General features: G+C 38.4%; 1 protein-coding gene across 1 annotated transcript; it reads left to right on the forward strand.

The window, feature by feature from the left end:
* Nucleotides 1-19,390: 19,390 nt before the first annotated feature.
* On the forward strand, nucleotides 19,391-19,949 carry LOC118649626 (gametocyte-specific factor 1-like). Its single transcript, XM_036296934.1, has one exon. It carries the CDS (start codon nucleotides 19,446-19,448, stop codon nucleotides 19,947-19,949), a length of 504 nt encoding a protein of 167 aa, XP_036152827.1. The 5' UTR covers nucleotides 19,391-19,445.
* Nucleotides 19,950-20,689: the final 740 nt, after the last annotated feature.

The raw sequence follows: 20,689 nt of genomic DNA on the forward strand, positions 1-20,689 counted from the left end.
CTCCACTACTGACTGCTTTCTCATTGCTGTTTCCAACCCTTCAAAGAACAGGAACAATTCCTGCCCTAGCGTTCATTGCTATTTTTGCATAATTTCAATAAATCACGCCTCCCCCCCCCCCATCTAGAGAATCCTAAATGCACTCAAATGAGTTTCATTTACTTTCATTACAGTTGAAATTTTTATGGAACTGGGTCGGAGGGCAAATTGCATAATGGTCAAAGGATAAGTCTTGATGAACACCAGTTTCAAGGCGCAAGTACTAAAGAGGAGTCTGAAAAGGGTGTTGTCATAAGCGACCAAAGAGGCAGAGGAGAGTCAGGTGGGGGTGGGAGTCATGGAAACTCTAGCAGTGCACTGCCTCACCCCAGTTACTCTAGTGTTCCCACCTTATTTTTGATTCAGAAATTTACTTCTGAATGCATGGGAAATTGTTATGCAAATCTAGCTACAGTGAATATCTCGTAGCAGTATTTTTACAACCAATTTCTGTCCCTAAGCTTCCCTATAGAGACCTGCTTCAGTTATCACTACAGAAAAGAGTGCTTTTACTTTGAACAAGAGCAAATGATGACACTGTCAGATATTGTTGAAATATCTAAAGGAGAATATTCTTGAAATCATCTCTTCCAGTTAGCATCATGGAGTTAAGAGTTATTTATATGGAGTGATTGGGGAAGAAGAGAGATAGCTCAAGTTTGAAAAATTAGGGATCAAAACAGTAAATGATCAGAAATTGGAAGGGAACAACACACCAACTTTATAAAGGAGAGAGGTAGAGAGGGCAATAGATAAGAAAATTTGGGGATAATAATTTTTTTATTGGGAAGAAAGCAGAGTAAATCTAACTAAACTCTAAAGAACCAATAAAGTAGAAAAGCTAAGAGTACAAAGGAGGTTGAATATGTCATAAAGTAAAGTTCTGAAATGGTCAGGGAGAATGGGATTCAGACACTATCAGAGGATCATAAATACACCAGTTTTTCAATTCAGAGTTGGAGATCAAAATCCAAGTTGTGTGTTTTTAAGTCTATTCCTTTTCATCGTATATAATTCCTATTTGGTAAAGCTTTGTCTGACATTTCATATTCCAGTCATCACTCAGGCATCACTTCTGTTATGTCAATTTTAATATTTCCCTGTGTTATGCTTGCCATGAGCTATACAACAGCTAAGCTGATGAGAGTTTTTATTAAGAAAGTATTTTTAAATTATGGTTTTATATATTGATTACTTAAATGTTGCCACACTTTAGTGTCCTATCTGTGAGGTCCTTTAAGGTTGAGAGATGTTTTGAAGTATACCAAAGTCACTTGGAATACAGCTGTTTGTGTCTATGTGCAGGGTAAATCCTTGCCTTAGTTTCTGTAGAGATTCTTAATGTTGTCATTTATTTCTAGAGTTTACTTATAGGATTCTGAGATAGAACTTGAGAGGCAATCTTAAAATACTTAAACTACTACATGGAAATGAATTTATAACTATTATACATTTCCCTGGCTTTATCACCAAATACATTATTATTCTATTTGAAAAGAATAAAAATCATGTGTCTCTATCAACCAGGATAGGATAATTTATGCTGCATTAATAAGAAATTCTTAAATCTTAATGACATATTATAACGAAAATGTTTCTTTCTCAATCAGCATGCTCATCACAGTTCAACTCAGGGTTCTGCTCCACATCTCTTCAATCATTGACCTAGGCTTGACCTAGCATGCCACATCCTGAAAATGCGGCTTCATCTTAGAAATTGCTAGTTTCCTAGGCAGCAGGAAGCACAGCTCTGGAGGGTTTCCCTCCAGCTAAGGTATGCTCTAGCTTCCTCACAATTCATTTGCTGAAATAATCCCTTGCACCCCCTCTGACTCTCACTGGTCCCCCACAATCCAACCTCAAGAGACATAAGAGGTACAATCCTAGCTTGTGTCTGGAAAATTGAGAGCTGGACATATTTGGCAAACAACACAATGGATTTAACAGATTGTTTCAACAATGTGAACACTGTTATTAAACTACAAACTCAACAATTTGAAAGATCTCAAGTCTCAGAAGGTATATACATACATATAAATACATACGTAGTTTTGTATTTATATATATCATAAACATGCATCAGTAAGCTTTTTTTTACATGTTGGGCATAAAGATAATTTGAGATAATTTGTTTTATAATATTTTAATAAGCTTATGTTAATTTTTCTTATTTATAACTTCTACAAAACTCTCATATTTCTGCTGATAAAATATTAAACTACTAAACCTGATTATCTTTAAAAAATGTTAACTGAACTTGTTTATAAATATTAAGTATTTCTGTGTGGATTTATTTTCTGTACCAATTTATTGCTAGAACTAATGTAAGAGAATAGACTGATTAGATGTTGGTGTCTCATTAATATATATAGTTGTTTCCTTCTCTTTTTTAAAAATTTAAATGTGTCTATATAGCTGGAGGTTAGCCTGTGTCATATTTAAACTTTTGCTCTTATCTCATAAAATAAAAGCCCAGTGACCAAAACAGTAGAATGACTAGAACATTAGTATGACCAGAATGACTGCAGCCCCTTGCCCCAGCCAGCTTGCCATCCAGCGGGAACCCCCATCAGGGCAGGCCGGCCGGCCCTCACCTGTGCACCGGGCCTCTATCCTATATAATAAGGCCAGTATGCAAATCGACTGAATGGCAGAATGACTGGTCACTATGATTCACACTGAACGCTGGGGGAAGATGCTCAATGGAGAAGCTGCCCCCTGATGATCAGTGTGCTCCCACAGGGGGAGCACCACTCAGCCAAAAGCTGGGCTCACAGCTGGCTAGAAAGCAGTAGTGGCGGGAGCCTCTCTTGCCTCTGTGGCAGCGCTAAGGATGTCCGAATGCCAGCTTAGGCCTGTTCCCTGTGTGTAGTGGGCTTAAACCATCAGTTGGACATCCCCTGAGGGCTCCCGGACTGTGAGAGGGTGCAGGCCAAGTTGAGGTACCCCCTCGAGTGCACAAATTTTGTGCACCAGGCCTCTAGTTGTTATATAATTGTTGATAAAATTGCCTTCTTTTTGTTTTATTCTGTCCTGTGAGCCACAATGTCAGCTTTGGAATATATTTAAAAAACTTTTGAATAAAATGTTCTATGGGACTTCTACGGAGAAGAATGAGTTAAAATATCTGAGTGAAGAAACCAAGGATACAAAGCCCTCTCAGTGTTTACCAAGACTAAACTGAATAGTCTAATTATCTCAGGCAATGCCTTTCTTCTTTGTAAATCATTTTTATTGATTTCAGAGAGAAAGAGAGAGAGAGAGAGAGAGAGAGAGAGAGAGAGAGAGAGAGAGAGAGAGAGACATCAATGATGGGAGAGAAATATTGATCAGCTGCCTCCTGCATGTCCCACACTGGGTATTGAGCCCGCAGCCCTGACAGGGAATTGAATAGTGACCTCCTGGTTCATAGGTTGATGCTTAACCATTGAGCAATGCTTGCTGCACAGCAAGGCCTTTCTAACACTTGAATATATGTGTGCATATGTATAGACATGGGCATACACGCACACTTCTATATACTTTTAATTTCATGTTTAATGAATTGAAATATTTAATGGATTGAATGATATAGAATAATTATGCACATCTTTTCTGTGGGTATTCAAGAGCATTCTTCAGTATATGAAACAATCATGCTAATAGATGTATTAACATATTTAGAATAATTAGATGCTTTAAAAAGAAAAGAGACCTGGTATATGTTAATTCATTAGCTTTGCATTGATATATGATTAATATCCTTTTTTTTTCTTTTAGCACTGACATATTATGTGTGGTTTAACATACATGTGAGGAAAGTAATTTGAAATATTTGGTTTGTAGAGAGCTTTTGTTCAAACCTAGAGTAAGTTATTAAACAGTTTTTCCAAAGTTTTCATTTCAGTTACTGTCTACGATAGAGCTATTTGATATACAACGTGATTATACTTTATTTATAACTTTTGTTTGGTTTACTTTGAAAAGTGTGCTGAATTTCCTAAAATTACTATTTATTTAAGACTCACAATATCATAAATATAATATTATTGTTTTGTTTCATTTTGTATTGTTTAAAGATTTCAGGGTCAAACATACCTAGAATCTAACCCCAACTACTAGCAACTTGACAGGAAATTACTTAACCATTTTGAGGGCCAGTTACTACATTTGAAAAAGAGGGATATCAGAGTTGATGGGAGGATCCAATGTGGATACTTAGATAATATAAGCACAACATCTTGTCTACACTAGGCTACAGATGAACGTTAGCTCTCATTCATACTATCAGAGATAAATGACAAACAGGCTAATACAAAATACTGCAAATTCCAAAACTTTCTACACTTGTATACAATTTATATTCATAATGATTAGCCTAAAACTCATATAGGAAAGTACATTTTGAGTCATTTTTCACATAAATTTATATTCAGTATACTTAGTATTTTCATATACTTCTCTATGTTGTAATTATCAGTTAACTAGAGGCCTGATGCACAAAATTTGTGCAAGAGTAGGCCTTCCTTCCCCCAGCTGCTGGCACCGGCTTCCCTCCAGCACCCGGGACCCAGACTTCCCTCTGGCTGCTGGCACCCAGGACCCAGGCTTCCTTCACACAGGGAGTGTCAATCCACCTGCTACAGCCTGCCAGCCCGTGGCCTGGGCTTCCCTCTGTTGGGTGATTGGGGGGCGATGGTCAGGCCCCCAACCAATCGCATTGTACCTACCTTGGCTGGCCTGGCACCAGTAGGTGTCACAGCGTGGTCCTGGAAGGTCGTCCAGATGGTTGTTCCGCTGTTCGGCCATTCAGTTCATTTGCATATTACGCTTTTATTATATAGGATATGTAACAATTGATTGCTATCAATAGTACACAGACCAGAGTGACTTTTATGATTCAGTCAAAATAACAACTAAATCAATGATGCTTAGCTAATGACTTAATATCTCTGTGGTCTTTTCTAAAAAAATGAGGAAAACAATATATGTTGCTTTAGGCAGGATTTATTTTAGTTACAAATGACAGAATCCCAACTCAAAGCAGCTTAAACAAAGTTGTTTAGTAAAGGTTTGGGGTAACTGACTGAATCAAAAGGAAAAGCTATTGGAACCAGGAGATATCTACCACTCCAAAGAAAAGACACTAAAGACAGGAGGCCACTAAATTCTCTCCACTCATTCACCCCATTGTTGCTTCTCTTTGTTTTGCTGTACATGGGGTTCCCCAAAGCAAGAGAGAGAGAGAGGATCACAGGCAACTCAAACATGCATCATTGACCCTGAATAAGGTGATATCTGAGATTTTTCCCTATCAGATGAGAAAGCATACTAAAGGAATGATTTGGCCTTATTTGGGTAGAATGCCCACTGCTAGGACAATTGCTGTATTTATAAAGTGCTTATAATGGCACCTGGGCTCACCCAATATGAACCATAGAGGTTATGGCTCTTACCAGCATTACAAAACCCCAAAGAAGCTCCTTACTATGGGACACAGGACCTGGTTTCCCCCCGCAGCTTCTCCAAGGGCCCAGGTAGCTGAGAATTATTGGAAGTGGGATTTAACCAGGACCACACCACCAACACCACTGATAAGGGAGCATGGTGGGAAACTTCGCCTAATGCTCAATGAGAAATAGAAAGCAGCAGAAGAGAAACTAAAAATAGGCAGATATTTCCCTCTCCCTTCCTGTCTCTGAATGACTGCTCCTACTTTTGTTTTGTTTTTCTGAACCCTGTCCAAACCTTTGTCTCATAGCCAAATGGCTGTGACTGTGAAGCAGTGGTCAACTCCATATCGCATCTTGTATTGCTCCCACCTCCACCGACAGACTAAACATTTCCTTCACTCTCAGCACCCTGGTTTAACACTTCTCAATCAGGAGTCAACTTTTATTCTTGACACACACTGTTTTCTAGGTATACCACACTACGACAAATAGACACTATGTTATTCCCTTATTTTTTTTTTTATTGCTTTTAATGCAAGCTCTATGAGATTAGGTTGTTGTTGGTTTGCTTTTTTCTTCAATATTAATCTCCAAGGCTAAAACTTCCTGACACATGTTAGCCCCTCAAAAAATAATTATTAAATTTAAAATTAGTAGACTTCATTTAGGTTATGTGACCTCAATAGGGCTATACTACAAAAAAAATGCAAAAGGACTCTTCTTGAAGTACTGAAAAATGACAGGCAGAAAGGAGGTGCTGGACAATTTTTCAGTAATTCTAGTAGTGGACAAATAAGTTTGGTTTTATGTTGACTCTTAACCATTTATTGAACATCTACTTACATTATTTCAGTAATGCAAGTTGCTGGAAGTATAGTGATAGTGAAATTTTTTTATCTTCAAAATATATAGTACAGTGTGGAAATATACAGTTCATAGTTGCCCCAAGATTTCCCAGGAAAAAGAAGAATACATTATAACTACTTCATTTTCTTTAAAAAAAACAAACAATAACAAACAAAAAACAACAACCAAAATTTGTTGTTCATGTAGGTGATGTCCATTGTACTGATGCTTCCATTTTTAAGAGAGAGCTGGTCACGGAGAATGGAAAATCCACTCCAAAACAAATCACTTTACTCAGACCACTTTGCATGTTGAAATGTTGCTGTAAGCTAAGGTGGAGTAGAAACACAAGTCAGCAGCTTTTTTCTCTGTCCTAGTACTTATTTCTCCCCTTCCATCTGGCAACAAGAAAAAATAAACAAAGGCATCAGCATCTGTTGCTCCTGCTGCTTTGAATTAAATTGATTCAGTTTAATCAGTTTGCTCCCTCCAATCAAATTCATTGTTATACGGTTCCAGGTATTAGGTCAATCTTTAATCTGACACTCCCATTGGTTTTTACTAGATTTTTTTAAAAAGACAAAAAAAAAATAAATAAATAAAGATCACAATTAAAAAATCAACATTTTTTTAAAGATAATTTATTTTAATGAATATTAAGTCACACATTGTTGTAGAATATTAAGTCACAAGCCTTTGATTCAGTAGTATACACACATATAAGCATAAAGTTTCTAAAATACAAATTTTCCATGTCTGTGTCTATATGCAAAGCATGAGTCATAAGCCTGATATTACAGGCAAAGGATTGCCTGGAGATTTGTTTTAAAGATGGGCTGTTGAAGCTTTAGTGATGGTTGTGAGGTGTTTCTCCTTGCTAAGGAGATGGGATGTAAGAGAGATTACTAAATGATTTTGAGTTTAGGAAATGCACTGGTGTTATGCAGGTCTTGATATGCTTGAGCACACAAATACATCTCATAAATCTGTCCAAATTCCTCAGAACTCAAGGGTAATGTGTTTCCTCCTGAATTCCTGTACTGATCAGCAAAACATACACACACGTCTTAAAATGCAGCCCCAATGCAGAAAAAGAGGTATATTTCCTAATACAGCAACCCAAGGAAGTAAGAAAGAATTAGAGTGACTTTTTTTCCTCATAAAATTGTCTCTGGGTACTTGAAATCTATTCATATGATTGTAACATTACAGCTGTAAAATGTTTAGAAAGTTTCCCCTTTCCTTTGAAATACTTAATTAGAAGTGAATTTAATCAGAGATGTGCTAAGCAATTAAACTTGCTGACCATATTAACATTTAAATGAGAATAAGAAACATCAAGCTATTTATAATAAGAAATTTAAGAGGATATTCTAGCAAGGTTCTGACAAAGAAAGAACATTTAGGATCTATACTTACAAAGTTCACATGCTAATTATCAGTTTCACTCATAAAAGATGCAGTTAGTAAACATTTCTCATAAAAATGTTCTAAATCTTAAATCTGCATTCCAAGAACTTCAATTTCAAACAGTATGTTTTGATTTTTAATGAACATAAAGATTAACAAGTTAAAGGTTAAAACATACTACTGTTATAACTACTCATTTTCAGTAAACAGGCAGGTTTTTTTTCAAACCAACATTCTGTTACTTGCTACTGTTTTTAATAGCAAGGAACAGTTGTGTTTTGCTTAAACAACAGTTGTGAAGTGTCTTGTGCTGATACTTGGTAAAAATGGAAATATCAACATTGTTTATGTAGGATTTTCAAGCCATATATCAGTGAAAGATACATTCAGTTCTGCAGTCAACCTATTAAGTATAAGTGGGATTTTTGGATTGGTGTGACATTTTACTTGACATTGTCAAATAACAAAGACAATAATATCTGTTTAAAAGTAAAACAGAATGACATCCTCTTTGTTTTTTTGTCAAATACAGAACAAATGATCCTTGTAAGAATAAGGCACTTTGCTACCCTCCAAATTGCTCAACATTCCAGAGTGTATTTACCACAAGCCATTAAGTAATTTTGTTAAGAGTGATATTTTGTGAAATAGTGGTTTCTTAGACTTTTTAGTAAGAACATAACCTATTTTTTTCTTCGAACTGAAACTCACTAGGTTATACATCAAATAAACTGAATATTTTTTTAAATTAACTTACCTTCAGAATTGGTTTCTTGGTTCTGCATCCCTTCCTTTTTACAGACTCACGCAACAGAAAAGAACTAAATTTGTTGAGTGCCTACTGTGTGGCACACATTTCACTTACATTATCTCATGTGATGCTTCTAACAATGATGCTATCTTGTAATCTCTTATTTAATACGCGAGGAAACTGAGTTTAGGAAATTGAAGTAAAGGAAGTTGCAAACTCTGCATGACCTGTGTGTTCTCTTACTCTGGGCACGTAGGGAGCAGAGCTTGTACATTATTTAGTTTTGCCTTTCCAGGAACAAACAGTAGTTTTGCCACCTGGAAATGAGGGACTTGGTGGCTGCAAACTCAGCTCATCTAAGCTTGTGACTGAGGAGTCTTCCTAACCATGTGTTTTTGTCTATCCAGACAATCAATCTCATCCGCCATAAAATGGGCATGGCGAGTCCATCATCAGGCATTGCTGTAAGGTGAGCATGTTTTGCTGAATTCTATCGGAAAAGATGAAACACTTTTGATGTCCACACATTGGAATAAATAAAAAAAATTCTTGAAGGATTCTTGAAAGTATAATTTTCTAACTTCTAGGTTAGTGAAGCTTTGTGCTGGTTGACTACTGCAGATTTTTGTAAGCCTGGAAGAAATGCTTACAAAGTGGCCCATTTTCCTCAGTGTGAGAATATTCATTTCCATTTTTGAGTACAGTTCAACTGTTACTATTTCAACTAGCTACTTATCCTAGCTAATAAAAGAGAAACATGGTAATTGGCGTATGACCGATACCCTTCCCATTGGCTAATCAGGGCGATATGCAAATTAACTGACAGCCAAGATGATGGCCAGCAGCCAGGCAGCTTGAAACTAACATGAGGCTTGCTTGCTTCAGTGACGGAGGACTCCAACGTTCCCCACCTGACTTGCAGGCCTCTGAGCTGGCAGTTTGAAACATAGTTACAAAAATAGAAGCTAAACAAAACCCCAGAAACCAGCTTTCAGCTAGCCGGGATCTCAGACCTGGAGTTGATACAGAGTTTCGATTGTAGAATCTAAACAAACCAGATACCTGCTTTCAGGAGCGGAAGCCTAAGAACTGGAGCCTCAGAGCTAAAGCTGGCCCAGAATTAAAAAGAAAGAAAAAAAGGAGCAGTTGGGAGCTTCAGTTCCAGCCTGAAAACAGCCCTCAGCCCCTTACCCAGACTGGCCAGGCACCCCAGTGGGGACCCCCACCCTGAAGGGTGTGTGACCAGCTGCAAACAGCCATTATCCACTCATCCAGGCTGGCCAGGCACCCCAGTGGGGACTCCCACCCTGATCCGGGACACCCTTCAGGGCAAACCAGCCAGCCCCCACCCATGCACCAGGCCTCTATTCAATATAGTAAAAGGGTAATATGCCTCCCAGCACCGGGATCAGCGGAGCCGCAAGGCCTCCGGGTACCGGGATCAGTGTGACAGGGGGCAGCGCCCAAACCCCCTGATCGCCCTGTGGCTCTGTGTGTGACAGGGGGCGGGGCCACAACCTCCCTATCTGCCCTGCTCTGTTCCTGACAGGGGAAGGCATCCCAACCCCCTGATCCGCCCTGCTCTGTGCCTGATAGGGGGGAGCTCCCCAACCTCCTGATCTCCCTGTGGCTCTGTGTGTGACAGGGTGCAGCGCCCCAACCCCCCCACCCCACAAGCCCTGCTCTGTGTGTGATGGGGTAGAGCCATAACCTCCCCATCGGCCCTGCCCTGAGTGTGACAGTGGCTGCGCCCCAACCCCCTGATGGGCCCTGCTCTGTGGGTGATAGAGGGTGGCGCCCCAACCCCCTGATGGGCCCTGCTCTGTGTGTGACAGGGGGGAGCTCCCCACCCCCTGATCGGCCCTGCTCTGTGCGTGACAGGGGGTGGCGCCGAAACCTCCCCATCGACCCTGCCTTGAGTGTGACAGGGGGCGGTGACCCAACCCCCCAATTGGCCCTACCCTGAGCGTGACTGAGGATGGCATTGCAACCTCCCGATCCGCCCTGCTCTGTGCATGACAGGGGGCAGCGCCCCAATTCCCCAATCAGACCTGCTCTGAGCCCGACCAGGGGCTGCACCTAGGGATTAGGCCTGCCCTCTGCCACCCGGGAGCAGGCCTAAGCCAGCAGGTCGTTATCTCCCGAGGGGTCCCAGACTGCAAGAGGGCACAGGCCTGGCTGAGGGACCCCCACTTCCCCCCCGAGTGCACAAATTTTTGTGCACTGGTCCTCTAGTTAATAATAATAGAAAAGGAGCAAAAGGGATGCCAGACATCATAAGCATGGCCATTTGGACAGCTTCTCCAGGAAGCTGCAATTTCACACTCCCAGGGAACCAAAGGTCCATTCCCTGCAGGTTACTGGGGGAAGGGGAAGATGGGTGCATATGCAGTGAGTCAGGGTGATGTAGGGAAGGTACAAAGATAATGGACCAGAGGTGGTAGAGCCACAACAAGCGTGAAATCTTTGAAGGTTAGAATCCACAAAGGAATTCTCTTGCTCTCTTGTTTCTTTGGCTTTACTGCTGCTTTCTTTTATTTGTCCTTGTTTTCTTTATGGCTATGTATCCCTAGAAGCCACATGGCCCATGGCCATGCAGACCTCAGATTGCAATGGACTACAGCTGGGAATACAAACTAAGCTAGCCTGATGCTGCATTGGGCTGTGCAGACATGGAATGGGAACTCTGGGCAATAGCTTTAACCCTAGCTCTACTAGAGTCATAGCTGGACTCCTTCCATGGTGGGCCAGCGGGAAAGAAGACCTTGGCAACTCAGGGGTTTAATTTCACACAAATAACTGCCACTCATTTTCCCAAGAGAGTCTCAGAAACTGCCTTTTCTTATGACACCGAAAGAAGCCCATTTCCACCAGCCACTGGTGGGGACATGGAGAACTCCCCACCAATAACATAACTAGGATAGAAAAATGAACAGCACAGCAGATGAACACATTTCCCCCCTTATTACTGTATATGAAGAACAAGAAATTTTCAGATTTCTTTTAGTAGAAATATTTTAATAAGTGTGTTTGAGTATGTGTGAATAATTTATCAGAAATTAAGGCAAATCTGGCAAAAATGGGATTTTCTTCATATACAGTAATAAGTAAAGTATGTACAAGTATGATGTATTTATAAGAAATCATTTCTGGTGTTCATCTGGAATTGAGAGTTAATTAGTAGACTTATTTTTAGACTAAGACTCATTTTTTAGTCTAATTACCTACTGAATTTAATAATTAATTATATTTGTTCTGTGCTTCATTAATTCCTTAAAAATAAATCAAAGTTTTAATGTCTTTTGTGCACCTAAATCTTATGGTTTTGTCTTCATTGAAAAGGACATATATCTTCTTTTGGAGAATGACATATATTTTAATCATTTATTTCAAATAATATAAATTCTACATAATAGAAAGATGTACAAAATGTATTTGCAAAGCAAAATTATCTTGTTGAAACTTCCTGCTCTCCACTTTTTTTGGAGAATGGAGTGGTAACTATACAGAGTGATTATCAGAAATTGTATTTGCATGTGTTTAACTTCTATGTAACAATTAATGTATATTTAGTCCTTCTATTTTCTATATCCATAATAATGTGCAAAGAGAATTGATGTGACAGTATGGAAACTCTGAGGCAATGTAAGTGGCATGCTTAAGGGTATTTTTGTTGTTCAAACTTTTGAAAGTTGCTTATGACTTGTATGGAAAAATTTGAGACTATCTAATTCACATCTATGTTTTATTTCACAAACCACTATGAATGAATGAACAGAGATTTGATATAGTCTGAATAGGTTTTTGTATTTCATTTTTGGTGATAAGAATGGAATAATCTCGATAAAATGGGCTAATCAAATTCCTGTGGAGCCACATCAATACTCACTTTGCCTCCTTAAAATACAGATGGCTCAAGTGGCTTTCAGATAAATGCCAGATTTTTTTCTATTTCTGTGATCTGAGAAGCAGGGAAAGTGACAGAGACCAAATAACAATTAAGTGTAGGACAGTATTAAAGCCGGATTAATTAAGAGGAGACTGGAATAATAACTGTTTTTTAAAATATTTTTATTTTCTAATTTTAAAATGTTGACTGTGCAAAATATCAAACACTCTAGAACAGTGGTTCTCAACCTTGGCTGCACATTAGAATCACCTGGGAATCTTTGGCATGAGGCCCAGAAATCAGGATTTTAAAAAGATTCCCAGGTGATTCTAATGGGCAGCCAAGGTTGAGAAGCACTGCTCTAGGACATAATGGCCTCCTTAGATCAACCCCGTATATAAAACAGCTCTCCAGATTTTGCCACTCCGTCCTTGCCTCACCCATAACTGAATAATTTGCTTCAGCTATTAGTAGGAAGTCCTAGTTTCTGGCATTAACTCTGATTTTTTATGGTGTCATTTAGCTTTTGTTTCTGCATTTCCTGTAGAGAGGGTAGCTATAAAGACCTTTAAGTAGATTTAGTTCAAAATAATTTTTTTTACATACCATTATTTGTTGGTAAAGCTGGACATTTTATGTCATGATATACCAGGCAGCACACACTATTTTTTGTCTGTTTTCTAGTGATGCTAAGATTAAACAGTAGTTCAGACTCTTACACCCTGAACCGTTATTGTAAAGTTCCCCATCAATCTTTTATCGAATGGTTTTATTCACTAATGAACTTTCCCTGAAAGTTATGTCACATTTACTAGCTGAAATTTTTCTTTTTATAAAGATAACTTTTCATAATCAGGTTCATCTATTTGGTTATTCTGAAATACAGCTTGCACAGAAAAAGTAAGATACATGCTGACTTTGTTGTTCTCCCACTACCTCTTGTATGAGTATTACTTTGAAGTTAGAGTTTTTACATTTCAATATATGTCAATCCATTACAGTTATTATTCTATCTAGTGCTCATTTTTTTCATATCCAGCTACTGGAAAATTGTTTCTGTGGCCTCTTGTGTCACTTTCAGTTTTATTTTACTTATTATTTTCCCAGCTTTATTGAGGGATAGTTGGCATTTAGCCAACAGAACATATGTGCAGTGTACAGTTGGGTAAGTTTCAGCATATGTACACAACCTTGACAGCATCAACACAGTCAAGAGGATAAATACAGTCATCACTTCCAAAAGTTTTCTTCATATAATCTCTCTCCACCAGTCCACCCCATATACACCCTATCCCCTTTGCCACTCAATTATAATCTATTTTCTGTCTCTATGGTTTAATTTCTAGAGAATTTCATGTAAGTGGAGACATATAGTACATAGTTTTTTCTGTGTTTGACTTCTACGTGGTACGATAGTTATAAAAGTGATCCATGTTATTTCTGTTGTTATTTCATATTGCTGAGTAGTATCCTAAAGGCAGAACATATCACATTTCTTTATCCATTCACCAGGGGATCTTTGGAATAGATTCTCACAAGTGAGACTGATGACTCAACTGGTAATGGAAATGTAATTTTATACCAGCTATTCAGGTTGTTTCAGCTTATGGCTATTACAAGTAATGCTGCTAAAAAGCCATTGGTGTACATTTTGTTTGGACACATGTTTTCATTTCCTTGGAGTAAATACCTAGATGTGGAATTGCTAGATTATATGGTAGGTATATGTTTAACTTTTTCTGAAACTGCCCAAATGTTTTCCAAAGTTATTGCACAGTTTTAATTTTCTGCCATGAGAGTAGAATAGTTATAATTCCTCATCATCCTTGCAACGGCTTGGTATAGTCAATTGTTTTAACTTTAGACATTCTATGGGTACACACTATGTCATTGTGTTGTTGTTGTTTGTTTTACATTTTTTATAAATCTTTTTAAAAATAATTTTTATTGTTAAAAGTATTACATATGTCCCCTTATTTCCCCCATTGATCCCCTCCAGTCTGCCCCAGACCCCCACCACAGGCCTTCCCCACTCTATTGTCTTTGTCCATAGGTTATGCATATATGTATACAAAGTCTTTGGTTGATTACCTCCCAACCACCCACCCTTCCCCACCTTCCCTCCAAGATTTTGCACTCTATTCCATGCTTCCATATCTCTGCATCCACTCCATTCATCAGTTTATTTTGTTAATTAGATTCCACATATGAGTGAGATCATGTGATACTTGTCTTTTTCTGACTGACTTATTTCACTTAGCATAATATTCTCCAGGTCCTTCCAGGCTGTCTCAACAGTAAGATATTATTCTTTTTTACTGCCGCATAGTATTCATTAGTATAAATGTACCACAGATTTTTATCAACTCATCTACTGTTGGGCACTTGAGCTGTTTCCAGATCTTAGCAATTGTAAATTGTGCTGCTATGAATATAGGGGAGCATACATTCTTTCTGATTGGTGTTTTTTAGGATACATTCCTAGAAGTGGGATCACTGGGTAAAATGGTAGTTGCAAATGTATTTCTTTTAGGAAACTCCATACTATTTTCTATAATTGTTTCACCAATCTGCATTTCCACCAGCTGTGTACTAGGGTTCCCTTTTCTCCACGTTTTTGCCAGCACTTGTCATTTGTTGATGGTAGCCATTCTGACAGGTGTGAGGGGATACCTCATTGTCATTTTAATTTGCATCTCTCTGATGATCAGTGACTTTGAGCATTTTTTCATATATCTCTTGGCCATCTGTATGTCCACTTTGGGAGACATGTCTATTTGGGTCCTTTGCCTATTTTAAAATTGGATTACTTGTCTTCCTTTTGCTAAATAGTATGGGTTCATTATATATTTTGTATATTAACCCTTTATCAGATATATTATTGCCAAATATGTTCTTCCATAGAGTGGGCTCCCTTTTCGTTTTGTTAATGTTTTCTATTGCTGTGCAGAAGCTTTTTATTTTGATGTAGTCCCATTTGTTTATTTCTTTTGCCCTAGGACAGTGGTCGGCAAGCTGCGGCTTGGCAAACCGCGGCTCGCGAGCCACATGCGGGTGTTTGGCCCCTTCAGTGTGGCTCTTCCACAAAATACCGACTTCTGCTCATGGGCCACGAAGTTTCAATCGCACTGTATGTGCATGCCTGCACATGGTATTTTGTGGAAGAGCCACACTCAAGGGGCCAAAGAGCCGCATGTGGCTCGCAAGCCACGGTTTGCCAACCATGGCCCTAGGAGATAGATCCATAAACATAGCTATGAGTGATGTCTGAGATTCTGCTGCCTATGGTTTCTTCTAGGATTTTTATGGGTTCATGACTTACATTTAAGTCTTTTGAGTTTATTCTTGTGTGTGGTGTAAGTTGGTGGTCTAGTTCCATTTTTTTTTTTTTGCATGTATCTGTCCAATTTTCCCAACACCACTTATTGAAGAGATTGTCTTGACTCCATTGTATGCTCTTGCCTCCTTTGTCAAATATTAATTGAGTGTAATGGCTTGAGTCAATTTCTGGGGTCTCTGTTCTGTTCCATTGATTTATATGCCTGTTCTTGTGCTAGGACCAGGCTGTTTTGATTACAGTGGCTTTGTAGTATAGATAGATATTTGCTATTGTGATCCCTCCAGCTTTGTTTTTCTTTCTCAAGATTGATGCAACTATTTGGAGTCTTTTTTGATTCCATATAAATTTTTGGAGGATTTGTTCTAGGTCTTTGAAATATGCTGTTGGTATTTAATAGAGATTGCATCAAATCTGTAGATTTCCTTGGGTAGTATGGACATTTTAATAATGCTGATTCTACCCCCTTGTTTATATTTGCTTATATCTCTTTTTTCAACATCCTTTAGTTTTCAGAGTATAGGACTTTTACCTCCTTGGTTAAATTCATTCCTAAGTATCTTAATTTTTGTGTTGCAATAAAAAAAATGGGATTGTTTGTTTAATTTCTCTTTCTGAGAACTCATTATTAGTGTATAAAAATGTCATCAATTTTGGGGTGTTGATATTGTATCCTGCTACATTGCCAAATTCATTTATTAAATCTGGTATTTTTTTTGGTGGTGTCTTCAGGGTTTTCTAATTCCAATATCATGTCATCTGTGAATAATGAGACTTACTTCCTCCTGTCCAATTTGGATGCCTTTTATTTATTCCTTTTGTCTGATCACAGTGGCTAGGACTTACAGTACTATGTTGATTAAGAGTGGTGAAAGTGGACATCCCTGTCTTGTTCCTGTTCTTATGGGGAATGGTTTTAGTTTTTCCCTATTGAGTATGATGTCCGCTGTACGTTTGTCATATGTGGCCTTTATCATGTTAAGGTATGCTCCCTCTATTCTCACTTTGCTCAGAGTTTTTATCAAAATTTGGGTGTTGAATTTTTTCAAAAGTTTTTCTGTGTCTATTGATATGATTGTGTGATTTTAATCTTTTAATTTATTTATGTGATGTATCACATTTACTGATTTACAAATATTTTAGTAGCCTTGCATCCCCAGAATAAATCCCACTTGGTCATGGTTATGATCTTTTTAATATATTTCTGGATCCAAATTGCTAGTATTTTATTGAAGAATTTAGCATCTATATTCATCAGGGATATTGTCCTGTAATTCTTTCTTTATAGTGTCTTTATCTGGTTTGGAATTAGGATAATGCTGGCCTCATAAAAAGAGCTTGGAACTTTTCCTTCCTTTTGGAATTTTTGGAATGGTTTGAAGAGTATAAGTGTTCTCCTTTGACTGTGTGGTAAAACTCCCCTGTGAAAACATCCAGACCCGGGCTTTTGTTTGCTGGGAATGTTTTGATTACTGCCTCTATTTCATCAGTTGTTATTGGCCTATTCAGGTTTTCTGATTCTTCCTGATTCAATTTTGGGAGATTGAATTTTTCTAGGAATTTTCCATTTCATCCACATTGCCCAGCTTGTTGGCACAGAATTGTTCATAGTATTTTCTTACCATCCTTTATATTTCTTTTATTTCATTTTTAATTTCTTTATTGATTAAGGTATTACATATGTGTCCTTATCCCCCCATTACCCCCCTGACCCCCCCCCCTCAGGCTCTCACCCCCCTGTTATCTGTGTCCATTGGTATTTCTATGGTGTCAGTGGTTACTTTTCCACTTTCGTTTCTGATTTTGTTTATTTGGGTCCTCTCTTTGTTTCTTGATGAGTCTAGCAGCTAGCTAATGGTTCATCAATCTTGTTTATCCTTTCAAGAACCAGCTCTTGGTTTCATTGATTTTTTTGTATTTTTTTTTAAGTCTCCATGTCATTTATTTCTGCTCTAATCTTTATTATTTCCTTTCATTTACTCTGGGCTTTTCTTGTTGTTCTCTTTCTAGTGCTTTAAGTTGTAGAGGTAAATAGTTTATTGTTAATTTTTATTGTTTTTTGAGGTAGGCCTGTATTGCTATGGACTCTCCTCTCAGGACTGCTTTTGCTGTATCCCAGATATTTTGGGTTGTTGTGTGTTCATTTTCATTGATTGCCAGGAAGTTTTTTTTTTATTATTTATTTCTTGACCTCATTGGTAAACCCTTCATTGTTTAATAACATTCTATTTAGCCTCCATGTGTTGGAATGTTTTTTGGGTGTTTTTACTGTAGTTGATTTCTTTCCTTTTTAAATATATTTTTGTTCATTTCAGAGAAGAAGTGAGAGGGAGAGATAGAAACATAAATGATTAAAGATTATAATTGATGGGCTGCCTCTTGCACATCCCCTACTGGGGATCAAGCCCACAATCCTGGCATATGCCCTTGACCAGAATTTAACCTGGAACCCTTCAGTCCCCTGGCCAACACTCTATCCACTTGAGCTAAACTGTCTAGGGATACTGTAGTTGACTGCTAATTTCATTCCACTATGATCTGAGAAAATGCTTGATATGATTTCAATCATCATGAACTTGTAGAGACTTGTTTTGTGTCCTAACATGTGGTCTATCTTTGTGAATGATCCACATGAACTTGAGAAGAATGTAGAGTCTGCAGCTTTGGGGTGAAATGTTCTATAAATGTCAATTAAATCCATCTGATTCAGGAGTCACTTTAGAGTCACTATTTCCTTGCTAAGTTTTTGTCTCTAGAAAATCTATCAGTGAAGTCAGCGGGGTGTTAAAATCCCCTACTATGACTATATTGTTGTCAATCTCTCCCTTGAAGTCCTCTAGAAGTTTTTTGTTGTTGTTTGTTTGTTTGTTTCATTTAGGTACTACTATAGTGGATGTATATATGTTTACCAGCGTTATATCCTCTTGTTGGATCAATCCCTTTAGTATTATGTAGTGAACTTTGTTGTCTGTTGTGATGGCCTTCATTTTGAAATCTATTTTGGTTAGATATGAGTATTGCAATTCCATATTTTTTTCTTTTATATTTGCATGAAAAAAATTTTCCCCATTTCTTCATTCTCCTCTTGTGTGTGTCTTTTATTCTGATGTGGGTCTCTTGTAGACAACATATAGTTGGGTCATGTGTCTTTTGATTGGAGCCTTTAATCCATTTACATTTAAGCTTATTATTGATAGGTATTTATTTATTGCCATTTTAACTCTGTATACCTAGGTCTCTCTATTTCTTCTTCTTATAACAGGAGTCCTTTTTAGCATTTTTTTCTTATTACTGGCTTGGTGGTAATGTACTCCTTTAGTCTTTTTTTTTTTTTTTTTTGTCCAGGAGGATCTTTATTTCACAATCTATTTTGAATGATAGCCTTTATCATTGTGGTTTTAATTTGCATTTTTAAAATGCTTCTGAGCATTTTCTATATGCTTATTTGCCATCTGTATGTCTTCTTTGATGAAATGTCTGTTCAATTCTTTAACTCATTTCATATAGTCTTTCTGATTTTCTCATTATTGTGTTTTGAGTATTCTTTAAATTTTGAATACAAGAACTTTGTCAACTATATACATTGCAAATATTTTCTCCCAATATGTTACTAGTCTTTCCATTCTTTAAAAATTGTCTTTCGAATGCCGGAAGGGAGCATTGCTAGGGCGCGGGGTGGAGGCGACTGTGTGGAGAGCGCGTCTTGACTCAGCACTTGGATTCGGCTCCTTCATTTCCAACATGGAAGAAACTTACATCGATCCCCTGGACCCTGAAAAGCTATTGCAATGTCCCTATGATAAAAACCACCAGATCAGAGCCTGCAAGTTTCCTTATCATCTTATCAAGTGCAGAAAGAATCATCCTGATGTCGAAAACAAATTGGCTACTTGTCCCTTCAATGCTCGCCATCAGGTTCCTCGGACCGAAATCAGTCATCATATTTCAAGCTGTGATGACAAAAGTTGTATAGAGCAAGACATTGTCAACCAAACCAGGAACCTTGGACAAGAGACTCTGGTTGAGAGCACATGGCAGTGCCCTCCTTGTGATGAAGACTGGGATAAAGATTTGTGGGAACAGACCAGCACCCCATTTGTCTGGGGCACAGCCAACTACCGTGGCAAGAACAGCCCTGCAAGCAACATAGTTATGGAACATAAGAGTAACCTGGCTTCAGGCATGCACGTTCCCAAGTCTCTGCCGTATGTTCTGCCATGGAAAAATAATGGAAATGCACAGTAACTGAATATCTCATCAAATGACTGAACCTAAAAGACTCTTGCTTCTTCCTGCTATCAGAGGGTTCTTCATTTTTCTCCTAATCTAATTATAGAAAGATAAACTGTCTGTGACTTTCAAAAAAAAAAAAGTCTTTCTATGCCTTGGTGGGTAAGGCCCAGTTGGTTGATCATCATCTCATGCACTCAGAGGCTCCTGGTTTAATTCCTGGTCAGTGTTACAGAGTAGGAAAATTTTTTAGGCCTGCTTAATTACCTAGCCACCTCAGCAGCTTACAGCCTGTGCAGTTTCTAGGAACTGAGCTCACACACCTGAGCCACGGCCCACAAAGAACAAACAGATCAACACACCTGAGCCACGGCCCACAAAGAACAAACAGATAAACACACCTGAGCCATGGCCCACAAAGAGCAGACAGATCAACACACCTGAGCCACGGCCCACAAAGAGCAGACAGATAAACACACCTGAGCCACGGCCCACAAAGAACAGACAGATCAACACACCTGAGCCACGGCCCACAAAGAGCAGACAGATCAACACACCTGAGCCACGGCCCACAAAGAGCAGACAGATCAACACACCTGAGCCACGTCCCAGAAAGAACAGACAGATCAACACACCTGAGCCACGGCCCACAAAGAGCAGACAGATCAACACACCTGAGCCACGGCCCACAAAGAGCAGACAGATGAAAATTAAGAACAGTCCTGATCTTTAAGTTACCCCGAAATGAATAACAG

This window comes from Myotis myotis, unplaced genomic scaffold, assembly GCF_014108235.1.
Source record: "Myotis myotis isolate mMyoMyo1 unplaced genomic scaffold, mMyoMyo1.p scaffold_m19_p_3, whole genome shotgun sequence".
In the NCBI taxonomy this organism is placed as follows: Eukaryota; Metazoa; Chordata; class Mammalia; order Chiroptera; family Vespertilionidae; genus Myotis; species Myotis myotis.